General features: G+C 41.3%; 1 protein-coding gene across 1 annotated transcript in view; it reads right to left on the reverse strand.

Moving 5' to 3' along the window:
• The window catches only part of LOC116674133 (sodium/potassium-transporting ATPase subunit alpha-1), a 35318-nt gene that overhangs the window by 10090 nt on the left and 611 nt on the right, over nt 1-24617 (reverse strand). Inside the window, exons 2-10 of the mRNA XM_032506627.1 lie at nt 9562-9675; nt 8886-8945; nt 6038-6139; nt 5785-5886; nt 4665-4778; nt 4146-4280; nt 2714-2831; nt 2324-2592; nt 1907-2215 (exon numbers count right to left, since the gene is read on the reverse strand). Coding sequence (XP_032362518.1) covers nt 1907-2215; nt 2324-2592; nt 2714-2831; nt 4146-4280; nt 4665-4778; nt 5785-5886; nt 6038-6139; nt 8886-8945; nt 9562-9675 — 1323 coding nt within the window. The remainder of the gene's footprint in view (nt 1-1906; nt 2216-2323; nt 2593-2713; nt 2832-4145; nt 4281-4664; nt 4779-5784; nt 5887-6037; nt 6140-8885; nt 8946-9561; nt 9676-24617) is intronic.

The following is a 24617-nucleotide window of genomic DNA, read 5'->3' on the forward strand; positions in this document are numbered from 1 at the left end:
GATGGAGAGGGAAGAACATCAATTGTAGGCACAAAGTTAACCGGGCTCAAGTCACAGTAGAATTTATGCATGGTCTTTGAGCCTAAATAACTTACATCCTGTTGCTCAATGCCTCGTGAGGACATACAGTGGCTTGAGAAAGTTTACACACCCATGTTAAAGTTGATTAAAAGGGAAATTTAAAAAAAGTCACTGTATATTCAAGGGAATATACAATAGTGCTGATATAATGTGCATGCACCATTCTAAAATGGTTATTGTCCTGTTTCAGTCACTGTGGACGTATGCATGTGTTAATATTTTGAAGTATGTACAAGGCCTGGTAGAATCGGTAGTTGAGGGAAATAAACAGCAAAGTGGTACCAGTGGAAACACTGGTAGCAACAGCCAATGGGGAAACTCCAACACTTGACCAATGGTGCAACTTCATCACTCACTCACTTTCAGTTAATCAGGGACAGACTTTCACAATTATAGGGCTGGCGCCACTTTGCTGTGGTCCAGCCAAACGTAATGAGAGAGACTGGTAATTAGAGCCGTGACGCGAGCTAGACATTTACAGGTGAATTACATTTACATTTACACCTGAGGCTGGCATGGAAATCTTGGAGCCAAGAGACACATAGGACATCGGGCGGGGGCTGCTGTGGCTCAGTGGTAGAGTGGTTGCCTGCCAATCGGAAGGTTGGTGGTTCGATCCCTTGCCCTGCAGTCATTGTCGAAGTGTCCTTGGGCAAGACACTGAACCCCGAGTTGCCCCCGGTGCTGCGCATCGGAGTGTGAATGTGTGTGAGTGTTTATCTGATGAGCTGGTGGCACCTTGTACGGCAGCCTCGGCCACAGTGTATGAATGTGTGTGAATGGTGAATGTTTCCTGTAGATGTAAAAGCGCTTTGAGCAGTTGTTAAGACTGGAAAAGCGCTATATAAATACAGCACATTTACATTTACATCTTGGTGTGTGTGCGTGTTATTTTTTTTTTTTTTTGGGGGGGGCTAGGAATAATTAGGTGGTTACGAAATGTGTTCACTCCAGGAGAGTGGTATAAACAGGAAAACAAGCCCGTCACTTGTAGCCTGTAGTGAAAAACATCTCTATGAAATGTATATTAAGATCTAAATCTGTGTATATTATTATTACAGGAAAACAAAAAAACCGAAACTACTAAATCACATTTCATAATTGCTGTTGTGTTAGTCTTGTATACTTTTAGTATTCAAAATTGCAATCACACAAAAGAAAACAAGTATCTATTTGTATGATTCTTTTAACACACACACACACACACACACACACACACACACACACCACACACACACACACACACACACACACACACACACACACACACACACACACACACACACACACACACACACACACACACAACACCACACACACACACACACACACACACAACACACACACACACACACACACACACACAACACACACAACACACACACACACACACACACACACACACACCACACACACACACACACACACACACACACACCTTTCATTTAGCACACTTGAACATGTGTTGGCATTACTACAAATGATGTGAAGCTGACATTAGGGACAGAAGAGCACTAGGGAAGAAAAACGCTTGTTTGCTTTAAGAGTAATTTTTAAATACTTTAAAAAGCGGCACATCGCATTCAAATTAGAAAATGAGTCAGCAGTACAGGACTTCTAAATCCTGCCCAGCACACAAACTAAAGACCTGGAACAATAACAAAAAAGTGATGATGTAAAGATAATATAGACTTCTGTTTTTAGTGCTAAGAGCTAACTTATTTCCTTAATAATGTTAGACAATTCATGTAATAAAAAAATAAAATAGAGGAAGAGAAATTAAATTGGGTGAACCAAAAACCAGACCAGGGTGAAAAAAAGGTACCTTCAGAATGGGAAGGTTGGTCTGCTCCGCCAGGAAGACGGCCCGGTTGCAGAGTCCAGCGACTCTGGCCAGGGCAGCCCAGGTAGCAGAGCTCCGGTCGAAGGAAGTGCCGCTCTGGTTCTCTGTGGTGTCGGCCTCGTGGATCTGGTTGTCGAACCACATGTGGGCCACGGTCATCCTGTTCTGGGTCAGGGTGCCGGTCTTGTCGGAACAGATGGTGGAGGTGGAGCCCAGGGTCTCGACAGCTTCCAAGTTCTTCACCAGGCAGTTCTTCTTCGCCATGCGCTTGGCAGTCAGGGTCAGACACACCTAGAGATGGGATTGCTTGGGTCAAATCATGGCAGAGTCTTTTTTTTTTTTTTTTTTTTTAAATCATCTGTAGTTCGACCTTTGATACACAGAAACACCAGGACTCACAGTGACAGTAGCCAGGAGACCTTCTGGCACGTTGGCGACAATGATCCCGATGAGGAAGATGACGGCCTCCAGCCAGCTGTATCCGAGGATGAGGGAGAGGACAAAGAAGGACACGCCAAGGAAGACAGCCACGCCGGTGATGATGTGTATGAAGTGCTCGATCTCGATTGAGATGGGGGTTCGTCCAACTTCGAGTCCAGAGGCTAGGGTGGCGATTCGACCCATGACGGTACGGTCTCCGGTGCTGATCACGATACCACGGGCAGTTCCTGTAGAAAGGATGATCGCGTAGACATTATTTATTTTTACAAAACAGCAAAGATCTCCAGTTTACTACAGAGCCTCTGTAGCACAGTCTCTGAACGGCTTTGATGTATTCTGTTGTCATACCTTCTACACAGTTGGTGGAGAAGAAAGCAATGTTCCTGGTCTCCAGTGGGTTCTCATTGGAGAAGTCGGGAGTACGGGTCTGGGGCTCAGACTCGCCGGTCAGAGAGGAGTTGTCCACCTGAGCAATGAAACATAGACCGTGATTGATGGAAGAAAGAAAAACAATGTATCCACAGCCGCCTTAGGAAATAAATACATAAAAATGGAGAGGATGCCACAAAGTTTCTTTCTGAGGAAGGAAAACAAAATCTCCTCCAAATAATGACTCCTTTTTCCTCTGTGGATAAGACAGCTACTGAGGGGGGAGATTCAGGATTGCAGCAACGGCTAGATGAAGCAGAGGCAAGTGACAAGATATAACAATGCATGATGCAGAGGCTAATGGAAAGAAACAGGGGAACATTTGGGTCAATTATTGCTCTTGGGTGTTTCTGGTTAAGGGCCCAAAATGGGCCACATACTTGTTTTTGTCCCCCCAACAAGACTACCGCTAGTCACATGCAAAGCATGAGTCCATTTATTTAAATAGTGACTGCAAAGAATAAGTCTCAAGCTCTACTTTACAGTCTGATTACAATGAAATGTCAGCAATATGAACATGGTGCTTGACATTGGTTGGAATTCATATTAAAAACATCAGAGAGTAAATGACTGCTTACAGCTAGCTCTATGCTGAGGTTTTATGAAGGGCACAAAGTTCTAGAGGTTCAAGGCACTAACACATATGCGTGTTTTTCAAGTGCAAACCTATGTATGTATACTCGCCGCAGCCGACCTGGCGCGCACCAATGTGACGTCACGTATCTGTTTATACTCGCGCGTGGTGGTCTAGTTGCAGTCTTCTCCTGAACAGAGGTGGCGCTAATGAGGAAAGGCTACCGAGTTTGCTATTTTTACGGACTAGAAGAAGAAAAAAAAGATACACAACGGTAGAACTGGCAGTAGCATTGACGTCAACGTTTGATTGGATGACCTACTTGGTGGGATCAAGCCTTTCATTCAATTCAATTTTATTTATATAGCGCCACATCACAACAACAGTTATCCAACAGCGCTTTTCATAAAAGAACAGGTCTAGACCGTACTTTTTTTACAGAAACCCAACATTCACCATAGAAGAACTCATCGTAGCCCAGTACAACAGAGACTTGCAGTCCCTCTGAAAGTCCTGGCATCTGGTTCCCCTTGAACTCGTCCATGCCTCTGGTCGCGCACTCAAAATCCTGTAGCGCTGGCGAGATCTACGTCATTTTGACGTTCATCGGGTCAGCTGCGGGGACCGTAAAAAGCCTTAAAGCCCAGCAGCCGACTGAAACTAAAACGGTCAAGGTACCCCCTTTCATGTTTTGATGGAGAAATGGTTTTCAGGATTAATTCCTTAGGATATGGCTCCGGGACAGAAGAAAACAACTTGTGTCCACAGGCCACCCACCTTGCAGCCGTGGGCGGAGATGATTCGCAGATCGGCGGGGATCCTGTCTCCACCTTTCACCTCCACCAAATCTCCGACCACCACCTCCTCAGCGTTGATGTTCTTCTTCTCGCCGTCACGGACGACCAGGGCTTGCTACGTGACGAGACAACAGCGGAGACAGACACTTAAGTAAGGCAAAGGAGAAAGAGACACTGGCCCGTTTTATTTTCTACCCGTTTTAACAGCGTCTACTTTCACATCCTGCATGATTTTCTTTTTAAATTAAGAAAAAATATTTTTATAATTAAACTCTAAACTGCTTAACAGGGCTAATGAGATTCGGATGTCAAGAGGACTCTGTTGATTTTGTACCGCAAAGTGGAAAAGACCTTGAATTAACATAATAAATTAAGAGTTGACAATACCACAGGGTTTTTAAGAAAAGGTTCCAGTATAGTGTCACACACAGTTCATTTCTTTTGTGAGCTTAGTATGTGCATGATTATATACAAAACAGTCTCAAAATGTAAGGGGCACCTGTGGGACCAGGTTCTTGAAGGAGTCCATGATCTTGGAGCTCTTGGCCTCTTGGTAGTAGGAGAAGCAACCAGTGATGATGACGACAGCAGAAAGCACCACACCCAGGTACAACTGTGAATGTCAAAAATATTCACAGGGTGTTAGGGGGCTACGTCTAATGTATGTGAACAATATAGACAGTCAACAGATCAAGACCATTACCTTCCTTTGTGTAGTGCAACATTTTTTCAATTAGGAGCCAGCTACGAGGGATAGACCGATTATCAGGCCGTTTTTTTGGGCAGTTTGCAGATTATCTTTAACTTGTAAGCTTTTACGTTAATTAATTAAAAAGGGTGCTACTTTGGCTCAGTTACAGCTCTGTGTCTGTCTCTCTGCTTCAGTTTCACTCACCACTGAGTCGGACTTAATGTCCCACCCCCAACGCTATCCGACTCTCTTTTACTGGGTATTATGTTCAAAGTTTCTAATTCCTTAAATAATTGCTTAAAGCTGTAGTGCGTAGTTTCTGTCTCCCCCATGAGGAATTCTCAGTAACGACGACAAAACTGTCGGTGCGTCCACATGATACAAGCCTTCCGTGATCGCACGGACGTTCGTTGATTTAAAAAAGGTACACACTAAAGCTAACAAAGCATTTAAACAAGGTTTTGTGTTGGAGTTTGTAACATTCCAAAATCTTAATTTTCAGTTGCACTGTAAATGGATATCGGTTCCAACTATCGGTTATTGGTTTCATTAATTACCAATAATCAGTATCGGTCTTGAAAAACCAGTATCAGGCGATCCCTTCCAGCTTCTAACAATATCTACTATTTCATGCTGTAAAATTGGCTTATGATGAAATAATTGTTTTTATTACATTGGTGCTGAAAAACTGTACAGTTATTTCCTTATAATACCTACATATTGACAATATTGACCATATTGTCTATTCCATAGCACCAACAGACTTCATACAAAAAACATCATGAAACATACACTCATAAAAATCTCATCATATGAAATGGACTACAGATGGCTTGTCATTTCTTGGGTTTTACATCAGGCTATGATTACAGCATGCACTATACTGGCACATCAAGACACTACATAGACAACAAGGACATGTTCTTACATTATCATTAGCAGGCTCATCCTCCATTGCAGCCTGGATACCATACGCCAGGAAACAGAGGAGGGCACCAGTCCACAGAAGCATGGAGAAACCCCCAAACATCTGAAGGAAAAACAGCAGGAGTGAACTTTTAAGCTAAAGACATTTAAACACTTATAGGAACTGAAAAGAAAGTGTTTGAAAGAGAACGTGCTCTCGGTCATGACAGTGACATTCCTCTACCACCAAGACAGATGTTGAGCTGATGTAATACCTGTTTGCAGAATTTGACCCACTCTGGGGTGGTGGGGGGAGGAGTGAGGGCATTGGGCCCATCACGAGCCAGAATCTCAGCAGCCTTGGCACAAGTCAAACCCTGATGAGAGAAGAAGATACCGATTCAGTTACAACAGCTGATAAAAGTTAGATTCCTGGCCAGATCTTCTAAAATGTGTTAACATGTTAAACGTCACAACCTTATTTCTTTGTCAGCCAACCACACATGTAGACACAAACTCACCGACACATATCCAAGTCAAGGGGTGGGGGTCTGTAGGTGCTACTAGTCGCCTAGTTGGGGTGCAAGATATATCGACTCAATATCGTTATCGCAATATATCGCAGTAGTATGTAATATTTTGTTTCTTTTTGTGGGCTGTGTGACTAAGTTGTGTTTGATGTAGAGCCCGTTTCATTGAGCAGTTACCGTGCAACTTGCAAATGTTAGTGCACGTCAGAGCACGGGTCCATTACACGACAGACCTTACGGAGCGTACCATATGTGTGCATATTTCAACAGAGTGACAGACTTAGTGAAGAAATGGATAGAGACCACAAAACGGAACAAATCAGAGAAGAAGAAAAGTTGTGTCCTGTTCTCTTCATTTATGTATTATAGACTGTCCAACCAGTAAAACATGTCCTGTTCTATATTATATACTGTCCAACCAGTAAAACATGTCCTGTTCTATATTATATACTGTCCAACCAGTAAAACATGTCCTGTTCTATATTGTATACTGTCCACCAGTAAAACATGTCCTGTTCTATATGTATACTGTCCAACCAGTAAAACATGTCCTGTTCATATTATATACTGTCCAACCAGTAAAACATGTCCGTTCTAATTTATATACTGTCCAACCAGTAAAACATGTCCTGTTCTATATTATACTGTCCAACCAGTTAACATGTCCTGTTCTATATTATTACGTCCAACCAGTAAAACATGTCCGTTTATACTTATACTGTCCAACCAGTAAAAATGTCCTGTTCTATATTATATACTGTCCAACCAGTAAACATGTCCTGTTCTATTTATACTGTCCAACCAGTAAAACATGTCTGTTCTATATTATATCTGTCCAACCATAAACATGTCCTGTTCATATTATATACTGTCCAACCATTTAAAACATGTCCTTGTTCTATATTATATACTGTCCAACCAGTAAACATGTCCTGTTCTATATTAATACTGTCCAACCAGTAAAACATGTCTTGTTCTATATTATATACTGTCCAACCAGTAAAACATGTCCTGTTCTATATTATATACTGTCCAACCAGTAAAACATGTCTTGTTCTATATTATATACTGTCCAACCAGTAAAACATGTCCTGTTCTATATTATATACTGTCCAACCAGTAAAACATGTCTTGTTCTATATTATATACTGTCCAACCAGTAAAACATGTCTTGTTCTATATTATATACTGTCCAACCAGTAAAACATGTCTTGTTCTATATTATATACTGTCCAACCAGTAAAACATGTCTCGTTCTCTACATTTGTATACTGTCCAACCAGTAAAACATGTCCTGTTCTGCAGACATGGTCCTTATTTATTTATTCATGTTGGACCAGTCCAATATGACAGTCCGTTGAAATAAACCTTGTGTTGTAAGAAAGTTTGTTTAATTTGTTCTGAATCTAGTTTGATGCGTTTTCCTGTAACTTTTGTGATTTTACGGGTTTAAAAATATCTAAATTAATATCTACCACAATATTCATAATCAATGTCACATTATGTCAAAACCGTGCAACCCTATCGCCTGGCAACACAGCATCAACAGAATAAACAAGGCCATGTCGTTCAGCAGGTAGAAAACAGAAAGAGGACGAGGAAGAAGAAGACGACAACAGAGAGAGGAAGGGAGGGGAGAAGAGTGAGGCAAATAGGAGCACATGAAATCAGGGCACAGGGACTTCTGCAGCTAATAAATTATTCACACCCACACACCCACACACACCCACACACCCACACACACCTTGGAGAGGAACTGATTAACTAATCGCCTTGATCTTTCCTGAGTGATCAGCCAGTTGGAGTGCGTGATTGCATGTGGTGGTGGTGGGGGGACCACTAAGGTCTATAAAAACTCAAACAGATGGGGACACTTCAATAAAGATGACTTCGATACAGTATTAGGGGACCACTAAGGTCTATATAAAAGAGACTTCAGATACAGTATTAGGGGACCACTAAGGTCTATATAAAGAGACTTCAGATACAGTATTAGGGGACCACTAAGGTCTATATAAGAGACTCAATACAGTATTAGGGGACCACTAAGGTCTTATAAAGAGACTTCAGATACAGTATAGGGGACCACTAAGGTCTATATAAAGAGACTTCAGATACAGTATTAGGGGACCACTAAGGTCTATATAAAAGCATCCAAAAAGCACCATGTCATGGGACCTTTAATAAACGCTGGGAGAGCGGAGCCTGTAGATGCAGATCACATCCTCAATGACATTCCCTTCATTCTGCCCTCTTCAAACAGAGTTCTGTTTAATTCAGCTAAACCGCACTAATCATTCAGTCACTAACAATCAACTGACAGACTGAAGAGAAAAATGACAGTTAATGGCAGCCAGTGTGCTGCCGATATTTGAAATGTATGTGATCTCTGTGATTAATGTGGACACTTTTGATGGAAATATTCTTTTCAAATTGACATTACGATGCCATCTTTGGAGACAAGAATGCTGGCTGTAAAAAAATGACATCTCAGTGTGACTTTTAAAGCTGCCTACGATCACAAATTTCATCTACAACGCATTCAGACACACAGAAACATAATACAGCACACTTTCCTAATTATCTCACTCACGTTGTTGAGGTCTGTTCCATATTTGCGATTAAGTTCATCAAGGGTCAGCTTGTGATCATCCTGCAAGGACACAGAGATAGAAAAGAAGTTGGTGTCAGTCCAGTGTCTATGTCTATTATAATGTGTGTGTGTGTGTGTGTGTGTGTGTTGTGTGGTGTGTGTGTGTGTGTGTGTGTGTGTGTGTGTGTGTGTTCAACATGGCCAAAGCCAGTGACATTTACAGCTCAGTATGTGCTGACCTTTTATTTTAAAATAATGACCTCCCACAAGGTAGAGCTATGACAATGGCAGAGACGCATTACTAGTTAAAAGGGAAAAGAATGAACGGATGAGGAGCCAACAAGAGACACATGGGAGGTCACAAGAAAGCGAGGAGGAGGAGAGGAAGAATAGGAAAGATGAAAGGAAAATAAGTAGGAAGAAGAGCATAAGGAATATGGTAAGTGATCAACAAATGAGAGAAAAGAAGAGCATGAAATGAAGTGAGGAGGGAAGGAGAAAGTGAAGGAGTGTATTTTCAGTTCTTGTATGTGATTTTACATCAGAGAGAGACAGCATAAAGAGGCAAGTGATGGGAGGAGAGGCAGGAGAAATAAAACAGAATGGATGTGTTCATATTGGAGGCAGAAGACGGCGGACAATGAGGGCAAGGGGAAAAAGAAGCGGAGACACTCACCATATCCACTTCCTTCTTCAGTTCGTCCATATCTTTCTCTTTCTTCTTCCCCTTCGCCTTCTTCTTGCTGCACTGCTCCGAGGTCGCAGCGAGCTCATACTGCTCGCGTCCTTCCTGGAAACACAACAAAGGGGAAAATAAAAATGAGAAACATTGTTTAGTAACATAATATAGAAAAAAAAGGCAATAACACAACAGGTCCAGGGTCAGAAATGTTTCTCACTTTCTCTTATTTCGGACTCTGATGGTGCTTAGTAGAGCACTGTTAAGGCAATGCACAAGCTTCATACAACTGGCTATTCTACAGTATGATTCTGGATAGTGTTCTATCACTATGGGGCGGCAGTAGTAGCCAATCGGAAGGTTGGTGGTTTGATCCCTGCCCCTGCAGTCATTGTCGAAGTGTCCTTGGGCAAGACACTGAACCCTGAGTTGCCCCCGGTGCTGCGCATCGGAGTGTGAATGTGTGTGAGTGTTTATCTGATGAGCAGGTGGCACATTGTACGGCAGCCTCGGCCGCAGTGTATGAATGGCGAATATGTACTATGTAACAGCTAGATATGAAAAGCACTATATGAAAACAGTCCATTTGCATCTACTATAACGATAAAATAACTGATGTAATCTCTTGTAGAATGTTGTCGCCAAATGTTGCTTATGTTGGAGCTGAATTTGTCGGATGTGGCAGCAGTTTGAATGAGTAATATTCTCAGAAAGTGAGCCTCAGTAAACACACACATTTGTGTGATTAAAGCCACAATGTACCCACAAGTCTTGATATCGACCATGGCTGTATTACAGCCTTAAACTGAGTAGTTTTAGGGGCCTGAAGATGTAAAATTACCTAGGTATTTGAAAGCAAAGATTAAGATAAACTAACATAATTTTGTTTTTTCTTTGCTTTCCGACCCCGTTTAGCATGTCACATTTATCCTACGAGTCATGACCATTGATTTAGATTAATTGATAGCACAACTTTACTGTGTGGCAACTAAAGTGGCCGTGCAAGGCAAGATACTGACTCCTGCTGATGCGTGCGGCAACATGTGCACATCTGATGTTCGAGGACTCAAAACGCCAGAAGACATTTTGTCATAGTGCGTCTTTAGTCTTGTCTCAGTGCATGTGGGTCACACACAGAACCAGATATGAACACGTAGACACGGCCAAGTCTAAAACAGAAAACAAATATGACCTAAATTGGGAGACAAACTGCCGCAAACTTTAACAAAGAGTCCAACAGTCCCATGCAGTTATGTTGTGAGATAAAAAGCACTGCTGGAGCAGCGGATAGTGAAAACAAAGTCTTGGATCCTGGCTTTATGTACACCAGTGCCATCTGTCACTGCAAAAACAACTCTATGGGGATCCACTTTTTTTAGGATTTGCAAACTTTTGAAAAACTTGTTTTATTTGGGACAACAGCTTTTGATAAACTACTCCCTTTTGTTTTAGTCCAACTTCCTCAGCCGATTATTAATAGGCCTCATTTCTTTAACATGTGTGTATATTGATCATTGATTTAATCCTGATCAATCAATGTCTCTTCCAAACCCGTGAGGATCACTTAGAGTGACATTTTGAGTGTGTGTGCATCAACAATGTAACCATGTAGTTTTTGGTCAGTTGGAAGTAAGCCTGCACGATTAATCATTATTACATCGCAATCTCGATTCACCTTGTTCACAATTTAATTTTTAAATAATTTATCAATACATGTATTTTAATCCATTTAATTTAACGACCCGACTGCATCCCAACTCACTACTTTTCCTGTGAGTTTTAGAAGACTGTATAAAATGGTTTAGAATGCGCTCCCTTTCTTCATTGAGGTCCTTGTTAAAAGCTTGTGGTGGGTTTTGGAAGTGTTTAGGGGACAAAAAAAAAAAAAAAAAATTTGGGAGCCAATTTTTTTTTGTCCTGGTTCAGTGTGATTAAAAATTCAATCGGGCGAGAAACCTGATATTATTCTAAGCTAAACTTGTTTCATACTTTTCCCAGAAACGTGGGGTCTAGTTGGACAAAAATTTTTTTTTTTTTTTGGCATGGGGGACAGACGGGGCCCGGGGGAGGGGTGAAAAATAAAACCTTTGTACATTTAGTTTAAATGGATTCACAGAAACAATTTATTGTGAAACTGGTGTAGAGAAACCCATTTAAATCAGAAAAGCCTTAATTTGGGGGACCTTCTTTTTCGACTCCATCACCCATCAGCTTGGCAAAGGGGGTGACGTCGGCCTCTCCTCTCTTCCGCATACATCCCCTCTTATCGTCAGCGGCCACTGGAGCTGACAGAGCAACAAAGGCCCGGGCGAAGATTGTGTCTTATACGGCTGTAAGCCAGACGCTGTGTGAGACAGCGGGACAGACAGAAGGTGAGAAAGGACCGGGGACAGAAAACGTGTTGAAGTGGAATTTAAAAAGCCAAAAAGATTCAACAACTTAGCAAAAGGGAGTGCAATGAATATTAAAACTACATTACTGGGCAGTAAACAACAAATCTATCATCTCTTAGCCAACCCAAAAATAACTCGCCAAGTCAGTGTGTCAGCAAACGTCTCCATCCTGCCCGCTGTCTTAGTGCAAGTGTAATCAGGTGAGTTGCCAAGAGATAGTATGAGCCTACACTCGATATATAAACTTATTTATAGAGAGATTTATCGCCCTGAAGGACATGTTGTACACAGGGGAGTAGCAAAAAATAATTCTGGGCCCCTGTAGAAGGCACTTTCTATGGGCTCCTCTATTAGCTATTCAATCAATAAACAGTAGAAATTATAAATTAATCTAGCATCTTTGTGGGTGACGTTCCTGGTTGTACAACTCTGTGTGTGTGTGTGTGTGTGTGTGTGTGTGTTAATCACAGCAAGGGAGAGAAAGTTAAGCCTGTATGTGTTTCAGGCAGGTAACACGAGAGTGAAGCCTACATCGATTAGCGGTTAAGGCTCATCTATAATTCAGCTCTGTACACAAGTATCAGAGGTGTTAGCATGTTAGCAGGGAGGGAGGCTTCTGAAAGACTACAAATGAGCCATTTGTCTGCATGCAGCACCACCGTGTGAAGCAGCCCTTTTTAAACTCTTTCGAGAACGATATACTTGACACAAAATGACCCAATGTGTGGCTCCCCCACAGCGGTACGACCACATATGGACATATCAGTCATGGAAATATGCTAACCAATATTGTTTCTCTACTGCATTAGCCTGTTAAAGTTTCCCAGGGAGTCAGTAGAGCGGAGTGTGTGATCCTAGCACATGTTGTTATTGTAGCTCGAGCCCCCTGGCCGGCTAAGCTGGGAAAACACGAAGCCTGGTTCTGGATCCCTGTGGCCACATCTTAGCCTCTGGACCCCCGAGGGCCCCCAGAGGCCATCTGGCTCATGGCAAATCATTCACGCGGACTTTATTTCCAAACAGACATGACAGAAGTGCTAGTGGTCTGTTTGAGCCTCATTCAAATACTAAGATATTAGATTTATTGTTTCCAGGTTAATTTAAAGCGCCCATATTCTGCTAATTTTCCGGTTCATAGTTGTATTTTGAGGTTGTACCAAAATAGGTTTACATGGTTTTATTTTCCAAAAACACCATCTTTTTTGTTGTACTGCACAATGCTGCAGATCCTGTTTTCACCCTGTGTGTTTAGATCTCTGTGTTAGCTACAGAGTGAGACATCTCACTTCTATACTATCTTTGTTGGGAGTCGCACATGCTCAGTAGCTAGGGAAGATCACATCAGCTAGACAACTTTTTTACAACTTCGGTCATTACAAGCAGAGGTGGGTAGTAACGAGTTACATTTACTCAGTTACATTTACTTGAGTAAGTTTTTGAAAAAATTGAACTTCTAGGAGTAGTTTTAATTCACTATAATTTTACTTTTACTTGAGTAGATTAGTGAAGAAGAAACTGTACTCTTACTCCGCTACATCAGGCTACAATGAGCTCGTTACTCGTTACTACGCGTCATTGTTTTTACCCCCGCATACGTCTCATTTTAATGTTTTATTTTGACAGAGAGAGTCTTCCGCTGAAGGCTCTACCACGTGACTGTGCTTACCCAATCACACGTCGTTGTTCAGTCACGTGACCGTACTCGCTTCAGCAGCGCGACAGGTTAGCTTTACAGTCGTAGCAAAGCAAAGACTGTCAGAATCATACGTCGCCAAGGCAACGCAGACCAGGAGGACCCCCCCCCCGCCTCATAGTGAAAGCATGGTTACCTTTTAGGAAAAGTGCGAAACAGCAGCTACATTGTGCGGCGTCTTCAGTGTCGACCAAAACAAACGGACATGTGAGCGTTCAACAACTCAACATCTAACCTGAGGAGACGTAGCGGTGGTTCTGCTGTGGAGAGGGGATGTTTGTCTTTTAGGTTACAGACAGTATGTTTTACACATGCAGCATCCATCCTAATTTAAGTTAAGTCTCTCAAGTAAGCTATTTTGTAATTAATACATTAATTTTAATTTATTTTTATTGATTGGATGAACTATAATTTGCCTAAATATGATTATTTTGTCGGTCTGGTTGATGCTCGTGTTAAGAAATAAATCAGACGTTACTCAACAGTTACTCACTACTTGAGTAGTTTTTTCATCAAGTACTTTTTTACTCTTACTCAAGTAATTATTTGGATGACTACTTTTACTTGCGTCATATTATTCGGAAGTAACAGTACTTTTACTTGAGTACAATTTTTGGCTACTCTACCCACCTCTGATTACAAGGCAGGATTAGCTATTCTTCTCTAGTTCTTTTGGAGATTATGGTTAACTAGTGTGTGTTGTAGCAGTGTTTTGCTTTTGAGAATGAGCTAGCATGCTAACGCTAGCATATGCTACAGTTAGCCACCTCATCTCAACTAGTTACATAGAAATTTGTGCAGATTTTGAACATAACACCCCAAATCCCAGAAAAAGTGATTTTTTTTTCATAATATGGGCACTTTAAAGTATCTGAATATAATAAATGTTGTCAAATCCAGATTTCATTTTATAATACCTGATATATTGGTAGATATTTAGAGAGTTGAAAGCATTCAGTTGTGAAATAAAAAAAATAAAAAAACTTCCTGTCTGACCCTTTTGTAGACTAAACCATTAATCGAAAAAAGAACTGGCAGATTAATTGATGACAAAAACACACTAGTTGCAGCCTTGCTCTTTGATTCATATTTTAAGAACGAAAACGACAGGCCTTTCTGTAGTACCCGTAACACAGTTTCCTAAAAACAATGAATGGCGCGATGAAACAATGCTAGAGAAAACAGGAGCGCTCACTTTCTAGCTTTCTTTCTTACCTTAAGAGTTTGTAAAGCTACCAAAAATGCCCGTGTGCAAGATCCGAAAACTGTTCCCTCACTTACTCACTTGTACTGTGACTTAATTGAAAATGTTTCATCATATAAAGTATTTAGGTTTTTGGCTGGACAACAAACTTTCTTTCAAAGTTCATGTTGAAAAGCTTGTAAAAAAAAAAGCTGAAACTAAGGCTGGGGTTTTATTTTAGAAATAAAACTTGTTTTAACATGTCAGCCAGAAAAACACTTGTGCAGGCTACTTTTTCAAGTGTTTTGGACTATGGTGATGTTGTCTACATGCATGCTGCCTCTAGTACTCTCCACCTGTTAGATTCTGTGTCCCATAGTGCTCTGCGCTTCTTAACTAACTCTTATTCCCGTAACTCATCATTGTTCGCTGTATGAACTGGTAGGCTGTAGTAGTCTACCAGTAGTCTACGTAGACAACTTCATTTGTATATTTTTCTATTTAAGGCCATGTTGGGTAAACTGACGGCATATTTATGTAATCTCATCAAGCTGAACTTCAGCCGTTTTCATCTCCGTTCCACCAGGTGGCGCTCTTACCGGGCTCCGAGGGTTTTTACTGAGCTGGGTAAGAAAGCCTTCTCTTACTTTGCTCCATGGACTTGGAATAACTTGCAAAACTTGCTCCATCTAAATGACCTAGTCCCATTAAAGGAATTTAAGGCCATGTTAAAATGTCATCTAATTCAAAAATGTAACTGCCACATGTGACCTGATCCTTTCCTCTATGTGTGATTTTGTCTATGCTGTATTTCTGTTTATATTGTAACTGGTGTGCCGTCTTGGCCAGGTCTCCCTCGAAAAAGAGATTTCAATCTCAAAGGACTTCCTGGTTAAATAAAGTTTAAATAAAAAATAAAAATTAAATAGTCAACTGTATAGGGAACAACCAAACGAGAATTTGGACACTCGTCGCTCCGTGACTTATAAACATATAAAAACACACCGAAAGAAAAATACTTCTACTACCTACCTAATGCAAACCGAGCACTCGGGAGGATAGCAACAGCTCGTATATATGTTGCATGCACAGTTCCACTGTTTAGAAGATAAAGCCAGCTCCATTTTTCCTTTTCAGTTTCCACGGATACTTCTGCTGCTTCTTCGCCTCCAGGAAAACACAGCCGTGTTGCATTGTGGTATCAAAAGTAACATGTAGGGTACATCCTGAGTACACTCAAATTAGCTGGACATGGTGGGTATTTCATAGTGGACTATATAGCGACTTGTAGGGAAATTGAAATACCACTACAAAATGGCGAACACACAATACAGTGTGCTATGATGTGATGGGGAATGGTTTTGAACACAGCTCAGGGATTTTAAGTGCACCACTTCAGCTCAATAAATGGAGACGGAGACCTGCCAGAGTAGTACTGTTACCCCGTTTCCAGGGCACGTCGTCCCTGACAACACCCTCAAAGAGTGAGCTGGAATTCGAACATCTTAAACTAGACCCCGATCAATACATCTGAGGGCCGATATTAGGCATTTCCCGATCTATCGGCATTAATAATGGACGATTCAACGTATGCACAGTGTTTTTTCCCCCTGGAACTATTAAATCAGAACCATTTACAATGACAAATAAATGATTCTGATAAATGATATGAAAAATTAAATAAAAAGGGACGGTCAACCGTGTTGTGAGTGTTGGCGTTGAGTAGTTTGTCCACCAGGGGGCGCTCTGCAACGTCCCTGTTGACTACACTGATTCGATTTTTGTCATTGTGTTTTTGTACAAAGGACTTTAAAGTTTCATATTTGAAGTTTATATTTTTATACTTTTTAATTATCAGAACTTTAATATATTTTGATGTTCCTCTGTTCTGTTCTTAAATTATAACTAATGATAGGGAAATATGTATTTTTACGATTTCCTGTATTTTTTTTTTTTAAATATGTAATCGGCCGATATATAAGAATATCAGATTTTTTAATAACCAAATATTTTTATGGGTATCAGCCTTAAAACTCCTTTGTCGGTTAGGCTCTATTTTCAACTGTGGCGTTGTGCTGAGAAAGCTGCGACCATGTTAGACCTGCAGATGTTTACATCTGATAAGAAACAGGGAAGTGACAGTCTTCCTGCGTCTGCCCTTCACCCTTGTGTTGTCTTGCCGTCAAAATTGAAAATCAACAATTTTGTTGGTGCTTCTTATCGATTTTTTTAAAAAAAACTTTACTTTTTTCTCCCTTTTTGACACTTTTTTCTATGTTTGTCACTTTTTGACGTTTTCAACGCTACCTTTTTAACTTTAGTTTTACAGTTATTTTTGGAATTTATGATCAATAAATAAGGAAATTAAACCTAATGATTAAGTTAGAAAAGCAGAAATTAGGAATTATTTAGACTAAAATTAAAGGAATGGATGTTGATGGATAATCACAGACTGGAATATGTCAACTTTTACTCAATACTATTTCAAAACCCCTTCAATTTGTTTTTAAATGCTATAAAATTGAAAAAGACGCCCCAAAATAAATGAAAGTCGAGATTTGTACTTGCCAAAGAGCGTTGTGTTGAATCCATCATGTTATTTTTGGGTGGTTAAAAGAACACTGATATAGGAAAACGGGTCCATTTGACCCGAGGACAACGCGAGGGTTAAGAGACTGAGAAGTCCAGATCGTTGTGACCAGACCACCGAGCTGCCGTTGACACACACATACACACCCTTATCTTTGCTCACGCAGACCACGCCGCTCGACTGACGGTTGTCTTCATTCTGTTGTCTTTGTCCTTATTAATATGTGTGGTTTGGCGGGTATAGATAGTTAATCCCGGCCTAATCTTAAAACGCACGTGTGTCAAGGGAGAGTCCCAATTGATCAGACAGTTTCTCTCTGAAGTTCACTCGTCACACTTTCAAATAAACTGTCATCCTTGTCAGGATTTACTCATCTTCCAGGGCAGAGATGAATACACCTACCCCAAACCACTTCCTGGTGTAGTTTTGTGACAGACACTGCTATTAATGGTATTAATAAGATGAGACACAATCATGTTTGTCTTGTACATGACATCGTAGTCCATATATACTTCTGATGTTGATTTGGCTAAAATTAGCACACAGATCAAAGCCCAGCCACTTATGAGAGGCTACTATGATGCTTTCTATGCCCAATGCTGTTTTAATTCAACTACAATTCACAGATATGACATTTGTCCATGTTACAGGAAGCTCCTGCAGTAGAGATTCTGCTACAAATAGTGTCACCGCTAAATGTTAGCATGCTATTTTCCATATTTGTAGCATTGCATAGTTAGTGTAGTTTTTAGAAAATCCTTTTTGGTAGGGGTGTGCAAAAAGTGAAAAATAAACAAAAATAATCCATTTGAATTCGTGAATCGATGCAAGCCCTACCGATTCAAACTTGATTCATAGAATCCAAAAATCAAGTCATATTTTTAATTTTAGTTAAATTTTCGGGGGTTTTTTTCGTTTTGTAATGACATGTATGTATCACATGGAAAAGGTAACTACAATTACATACTGTGATAAGTTTTGTTTATGTTTTTTTAAATTGAGAATTGTTTTTGGATCAAAAATTGGATAAATCTAAACAACCAACACACACACACAACACACACACCCCCACACACACACACACACACACACACACACACCACACACACAGAGAACAACTTCCATAAAATCTGCTTCAAAAAACCAAACAGGGGCTCAGAAATCTTTTCATGAGACTGTTAAGGCCACAGTCCACTTATCTCACCAACACCGCATTTACTTCAGCCTTCACGGAGACGTGTGGGAATTTCAAAATGTCTTCAGACTACAGAGTGAAAGGCTCGTTAGGTGAAGTCGAGTGTAGTAGTGCCATTGATCCTGATTCAGCCGAGCAGGTGTGAGGCAACCTTCAAATTGCCAATTGAACTATAGTATCTCAGTCAGGAAAACTAATTAAAAGAAGTTTTGATTTTTTTGTGAAAAGTGAGGAAATGGAGACAACGAACGAAAACACAATGTAAAAAAAAAAAAAAATTCACAAGCTAGGGCTTGTCGGCGAGAAGGACCCTGAGAGACCAAGCCGGTCTGCCGAAGATTCCTCCAGCAGTGAAGTCGGTTCAAGCGTCGCATATTCCACGTCCACCACTGTTTGACATAACTTGATTCCTTAACTTCCGAGTGCCGGATCTTTGCCGTCTTCTCATCTCTTTCTATATTTCTCTACTCTTTGATCTACAAAAATAGTGACACACTCTAGACATGTGAGAGGACAAAAAAGCAAGTCTAGCAACCTCGACCGTTCTTTCGTCACCCTCCAACTTCCCCACCACCCCTTTTACCTTTCATTCCTACCTACCTGTCTTTCTAACAAACGGTTTGCAGAAAAATTGGTAGATTTCACCGGCCGTTTACACTCCCCACACTCTGTGCCAACTTTCATTTCTCCACAGAACAAAAGGAATGACATGAATATGAATGAAGAATCATTCAATGCCTTTCCTTGTTACAAACTTTTCTACTGCCAAGGTGACACACACCACTGACATGAAAAATGCCACCATCAACTTCCAGTGCTTCTTGTTTGCCGTGTGAATGTGGTGTTATTGACTCAGTCACACGGGTGACAATACAGAGGTAAACTAACTGTCTACTGAAACCTGCAGAAAACCAGTTGAAAATGTAAAAAGAGTTTACATTTCTTGGCACTTAAGTCTCTGCTAACCTTAAATGGGAAAGTTTCTAAAATTGTCCAGTTGCAATCCTGTTCAATATGGCATCCTGCTGCTGACACCGAAGTGGCTCTTAAAGGTCCCATGGCATGAACATTTCACTTTATGAGTTTTTTTAACATTAATATGCGTCCCCCCCCAGCCTGCCTATGGCCCCCCAGTGGCTAGAAATGGTGATAGGTGTAAACCCAGTCCCTGGGTATCCTGCTCTGCCTTTGAGAAAATGAAAGCTCACATGGGCTGATCTGGAATCTTGCTCCTTATGAGGTCACAAGGGGCAAGGTTACCTCCCTTTCTCTGCTTTGCCCGCCCAGAGAATTTGGCCCACCCGTGAGCGAGAGACATCATGGCTTTCAAATGAGCAAAGTGGCAGTTGGTCAAGGCCACACCCCCAGCCTCCACCTTGCCCCCCCTCTCTCCTCCTCAATACACAAACCTAGAAATGGCACAAACTGAGAAAACCTCACTGTGGGACTGACTCTAGTGGCTGGAATTCTGCACCAAGGCGGAATTTTGGGAAAGAGTCTTCAGATACAGTATAGGGGGCCACTAAGGCCTATATAAAAAGAGACTTCAGAGACAGTATTAGGGGACCACTAAGGTCTATATAAAAGAGACTTCAGATACATATTAGGGGACCACTAGGTCTATATAAAAACATTAAGGGTACAGTATTAGGGACCACTAAGGGGCTATATAAGAACTTCAGATACAGTATTAGGGGACCACTAAGGTCTATATAAAAGAGACTTCAGATACAGTATTAGGGGACCACTAAGGTCTATATAAAGAGGGCTTCAGATACAGTATTAGGGACCACTAAGGTCTATTAAAAGAGACTTCAGAACAGTATCAGGGGACCACTAAGGTCTATTAAAGAGACTTTAATACAGTATTAGGGGACCACTAAGGTCTATTAAAAAAAGACTTCAGATACAGTATCAGGGGACCACTAAGGTCTATATGAAAACATCCAAAGGAAAACCATGTCATGGGACCTTTAAGAAACTTAACCCTCCTGTTGTCCTCGCGTCAAATATGAACCTTTTTCAAAGTTATATTATATATATATATATATATATATATATATATATACACCAAATTGTCAAAAATAATAACGTGGGTGGTTTCTATACAACACTTTTTCCAAGTAAAATAAAAGGGTCAGTTCACTGTTTGGGCGTTTTATTCAATTTTATAACATTTGAAAATAACTGACAAAAATGTCTTACAAAAAGCTCCAAAACATTGACAAAAAGTTTATAAAAAGGAAAATGCGTCAGGAAGACAAAAAGGGAAGACAACACAAGGGTTATTATTTCATGAACAGAAGGAAATGTCCATTTTCAGGCAGTCAAACTCCTCTGCAGAAAGCCTATAAGCAAAGATATTATGTCACTCTACAAGAAGAGGATATTTTTTTAGGTACACATTTCATTTTTCTACAGTGAGTCTTCATGATGAATTGTTCTCTATGTGAGGAAAAACAAGTAATGTAAGAGGCCGGAGGTGATCTGGACTAGAATGAATGAACCAGTATATCAATGGCTTTTTCCCCACTTCCAGATCTTAGCCACACCTCGTGACATTAATGGCCAGGACACCATAGCTACAAGTGCATCATTTCCTCAAGGAGGGGGGGGGGGGGGGGGGGGGGGGGGGGAGCTGAATGTGTCCCACATATTTATCTTTACCATTCAAACTTCCTGGGTGTCATGTCATAATCACATGAACCATCCACCCAGGGATCCAGACTACATTACTTGAGACCTGGATTATGACGTGGCTTTCTTCTGGCATGGAAAATGTCCTAATTCCTCATCGAGGCACGGACAGAGGAACAGTGGGATCTGCAGTTCGTTATATTTAATGTTCCACTTTCGCAGAGCAACAGCCTCGCAGTGGAAGTTCAAAGAGTCACAGAAAACAAATCTCACGGCTCAAGCTGCTTAGCCAAACAGAGACGAGGACGGAGAGAGAGAGAGAGAGAGAGAGAGGGGAGAGAGAGCGAGAGGAGAGAGAGAGAGAGAGAGAGAGCGAGAGCGAGATGACATGTAAAAGAATCGGGGAAAGAGAGGAAGGGGGGAGGAAAAAAAGAGGGAAAGAAAAGACAAGAGAAACAGCAAACGATAGATGAAACAAAAGTACAACGAGGCCAAAGGGATTTACAGGGGAAAGAAAGAGGGATATGGAGTGAGTGTGAAAAAGAGAGAAAGAGGGAGAGAGGGAGTATGGTGCGCTCTGTCACAGACAAGGGGTGGCGTGTGACAAAAGCCCCGGTCAATACAGAATGACTGCCGAGCGGAAAGAATGTTAAATCCTCAGAGAGAGAGAGAGAGAGAGGGACAGAGAGATGGAAAACAGGTATAAACAGAAAGAACAAGAGGGGAAACAGACTGTAAAGAATGGAAGTGAAGGTATAGTGGGGGTGCCCCTCCGGCTGCGATCAAGAGCGGGTCAGCTCCCACTGAGAATAAGAACCAGCAGAATCCCCACTCGGAGATCAGAAGGTGGGTTTTATGGTCGAGTGTTGCCATCTGTGGCCGCTAAAGAGACAGATCCTCCGTTCCGAGGAATTTCCCTTTTTCCCCCAAAAAGAAATTTAAAAGTTGAGTAGCTACATGGTCTAACTGAACTCCACATATTGGAAAGCAGTTGATTAAAATCCTCAGCTTACAACAACTTTCCCATAGACGTCATATATCATTTAACACACCTTTAAAAACGAACATGTCTAACCTATAATCTCAGAAGCCATTTATTAGTTTAACGCTCCCCCCACACCCCCACACACTCTCCCAGTCACCTAAAACACAGCCTCCCCTCTAACGGAACATCCTAATCCCAAAATACCAAAATCTTTATATCTACGAAGATAAAAAAAGACAGAAGTACAAGAATCTTTTTTTTGGGAGGGGGGTGAAATATATCTTATTGCATGCTGACTTTATTGTTCAGCCAGATAGGGAGGAAAAAATAAAAAATAAAATAAAATGGAAAAGGTTGATTCAGGCGAGATTATGATAATATAATGTTCATTTCAGGACTCCTATGACTCTGACAGCTGTCTCATGGTTCCTGCTCTCAGGACAGGTTTATAGCTTATATATTTTAAATCTTCTTAACCTCTATTTATTCAGAAAAGTGAAATTATTTACAAAAATGCAGACATATTGTATCTTAATTTATCCCCCCCCCCCCCCCCCCCACGGGCTCCCTTGATTTAAAGCAAGGCGATGGCTCATTCATTGGAGTAACTGATTAATATTGCACTTTAGATATGGAATGCTTTCAGCCCCACCCAGCGTCTTCTCTCCCTCCTCCTCCCTATCATGTTTGGGATTCAAGTTGCTCAACGGTGGCAATGCGGCAACTGGTGTCTCTTGGCTCGCCCTGATACCCCCCTGCCCCCCCCCCTCACTCCCTCCCTCTCTGAAGCAATCAATCCCTCCTCTCATCTAACTAGCTTTTTTCCTGTGTATTGCACTGTGCTGCAGATGTGATGAGAAAACACTGAAAAGCACCAAAAGGGAATGCAAAAGGGTTCTCTTGTGGGGGGGGGGGGATCTACTCATACCTGTGCTCCTTCTCACTGCCCTGATTCCTCTCCATTACATCAAAACAACTTCTCGTCCTCCCTCTCCTCCCCCTCCACCTCTCTCTACCCGCACCAGGGAGGCTCTGTGGTGGCGAGCATCTCATCCAAGTCTTTGCCATTCGCCTGTGCCAGCACTGAATGTATTGGAGGAGAGGAGAGAAGAGGAGGAATGGAGGGTGTAGGAAAGGAGGGGAGACGCAGTGGGGAAATGGAGGGAGGTTGGATGGGGGCAGGGCACGGCTTTCATCACATATGGGGAGGAAAAGAAATTCAGCAGCAGCCAAGAAGCCAAGAGAGAGCGAGCAAAGGGTTTCAGAATTGTAAAATTAGCGTCATGGAGAAAAGGAGGAAGGAGAGAAACTGAATGAGCCATTCTGCTTTTTCATATCCCGCCAGATCTCTCAGTCCATTTTTGCTCCCTTTCACTCCATCCATCCAACTCTCCATCCCTTGAAGGCTGAATCTATAACGAGCGAAGCTGTTGCGCAGCATGGCAGGGTGTGGCGACGACTGATATTTAACACAACAGGGTTCGATTTCAATCCCATACAATTCAAGTATGCGAAAAACTGAACAATAACAGAATGGCCGCTGGTAAATTTAATCAGGTTAAAGTCAACAGCCTTGCCAAAATGTCAAACTCTGTGGAAATGATGGTACCTTACAATAAAGTAACAAGACCAAAAAAGGCACTATAATGAAAGATTTTGCAACACAAACCACCGAAAAACCATCTTACTAAGATTGAAACCTCACATTAATATAATGTTTAACAAAAACTTTCAGACTACTGTTATGTGATATGACAAAATCAATAATTGGCCAGTTAGGGATGGCTGCAAGTGTGTGCAAATTTTAATTTTGGAGCTTGGAAAGCAGCAACGACGATCAGAAATTCCCCTTTTCATATTGAAACTAGGACAACTTTGATTCTGTTTAGTAGAAGGATTTTTTTTTGGGGGGGGGGGGGGGGGATTTGCATCATACAAACGTGTGTCAACCTAAAAAGCATTAACACTCCATACCACTCTCCCCTACAAGGTGTGCACATCTGACTTTAGGATAAGTTGGAGATAACTGGCCACAGAGCTCCAAGTCTCCCAGCAAAAGGGGGGGGACAGACGTGGGAAGGACTTTTAACATAACCCTCCCACTGCCAAGCCATTTTCTACCCACGGATGTATCCCCAGCATACACAGCTGCTCGAAAAAATAAGTGCCACACAAAGAAATGTCAAAAGAATAAAGAAAGGGGGAAAACATGGCGGAAAACTACTTTATATAGTCCATGAATTCAAACAAATACGCACGTGCCAAGAGTACATATGAACAAAAATGAGACTGAAATTTAAAAAAAACAACAACAGCCTCCCACAGTCGGTAACGTCTAGCGTTAATTCCAGGACAACTTTGACAGCGTTATGTAACC

The sequence above is a fragment of the Etheostoma spectabile genome, chromosome 24 (assembly GCF_008692095.1).
Source record: "Etheostoma spectabile isolate EspeVRDwgs_2016 chromosome 24, UIUC_Espe_1.0, whole genome shotgun sequence".
Taxonomy (NCBI): Eukaryota; Metazoa; Chordata; class Actinopteri; order Perciformes; family Percidae; genus Etheostoma; species Etheostoma spectabile.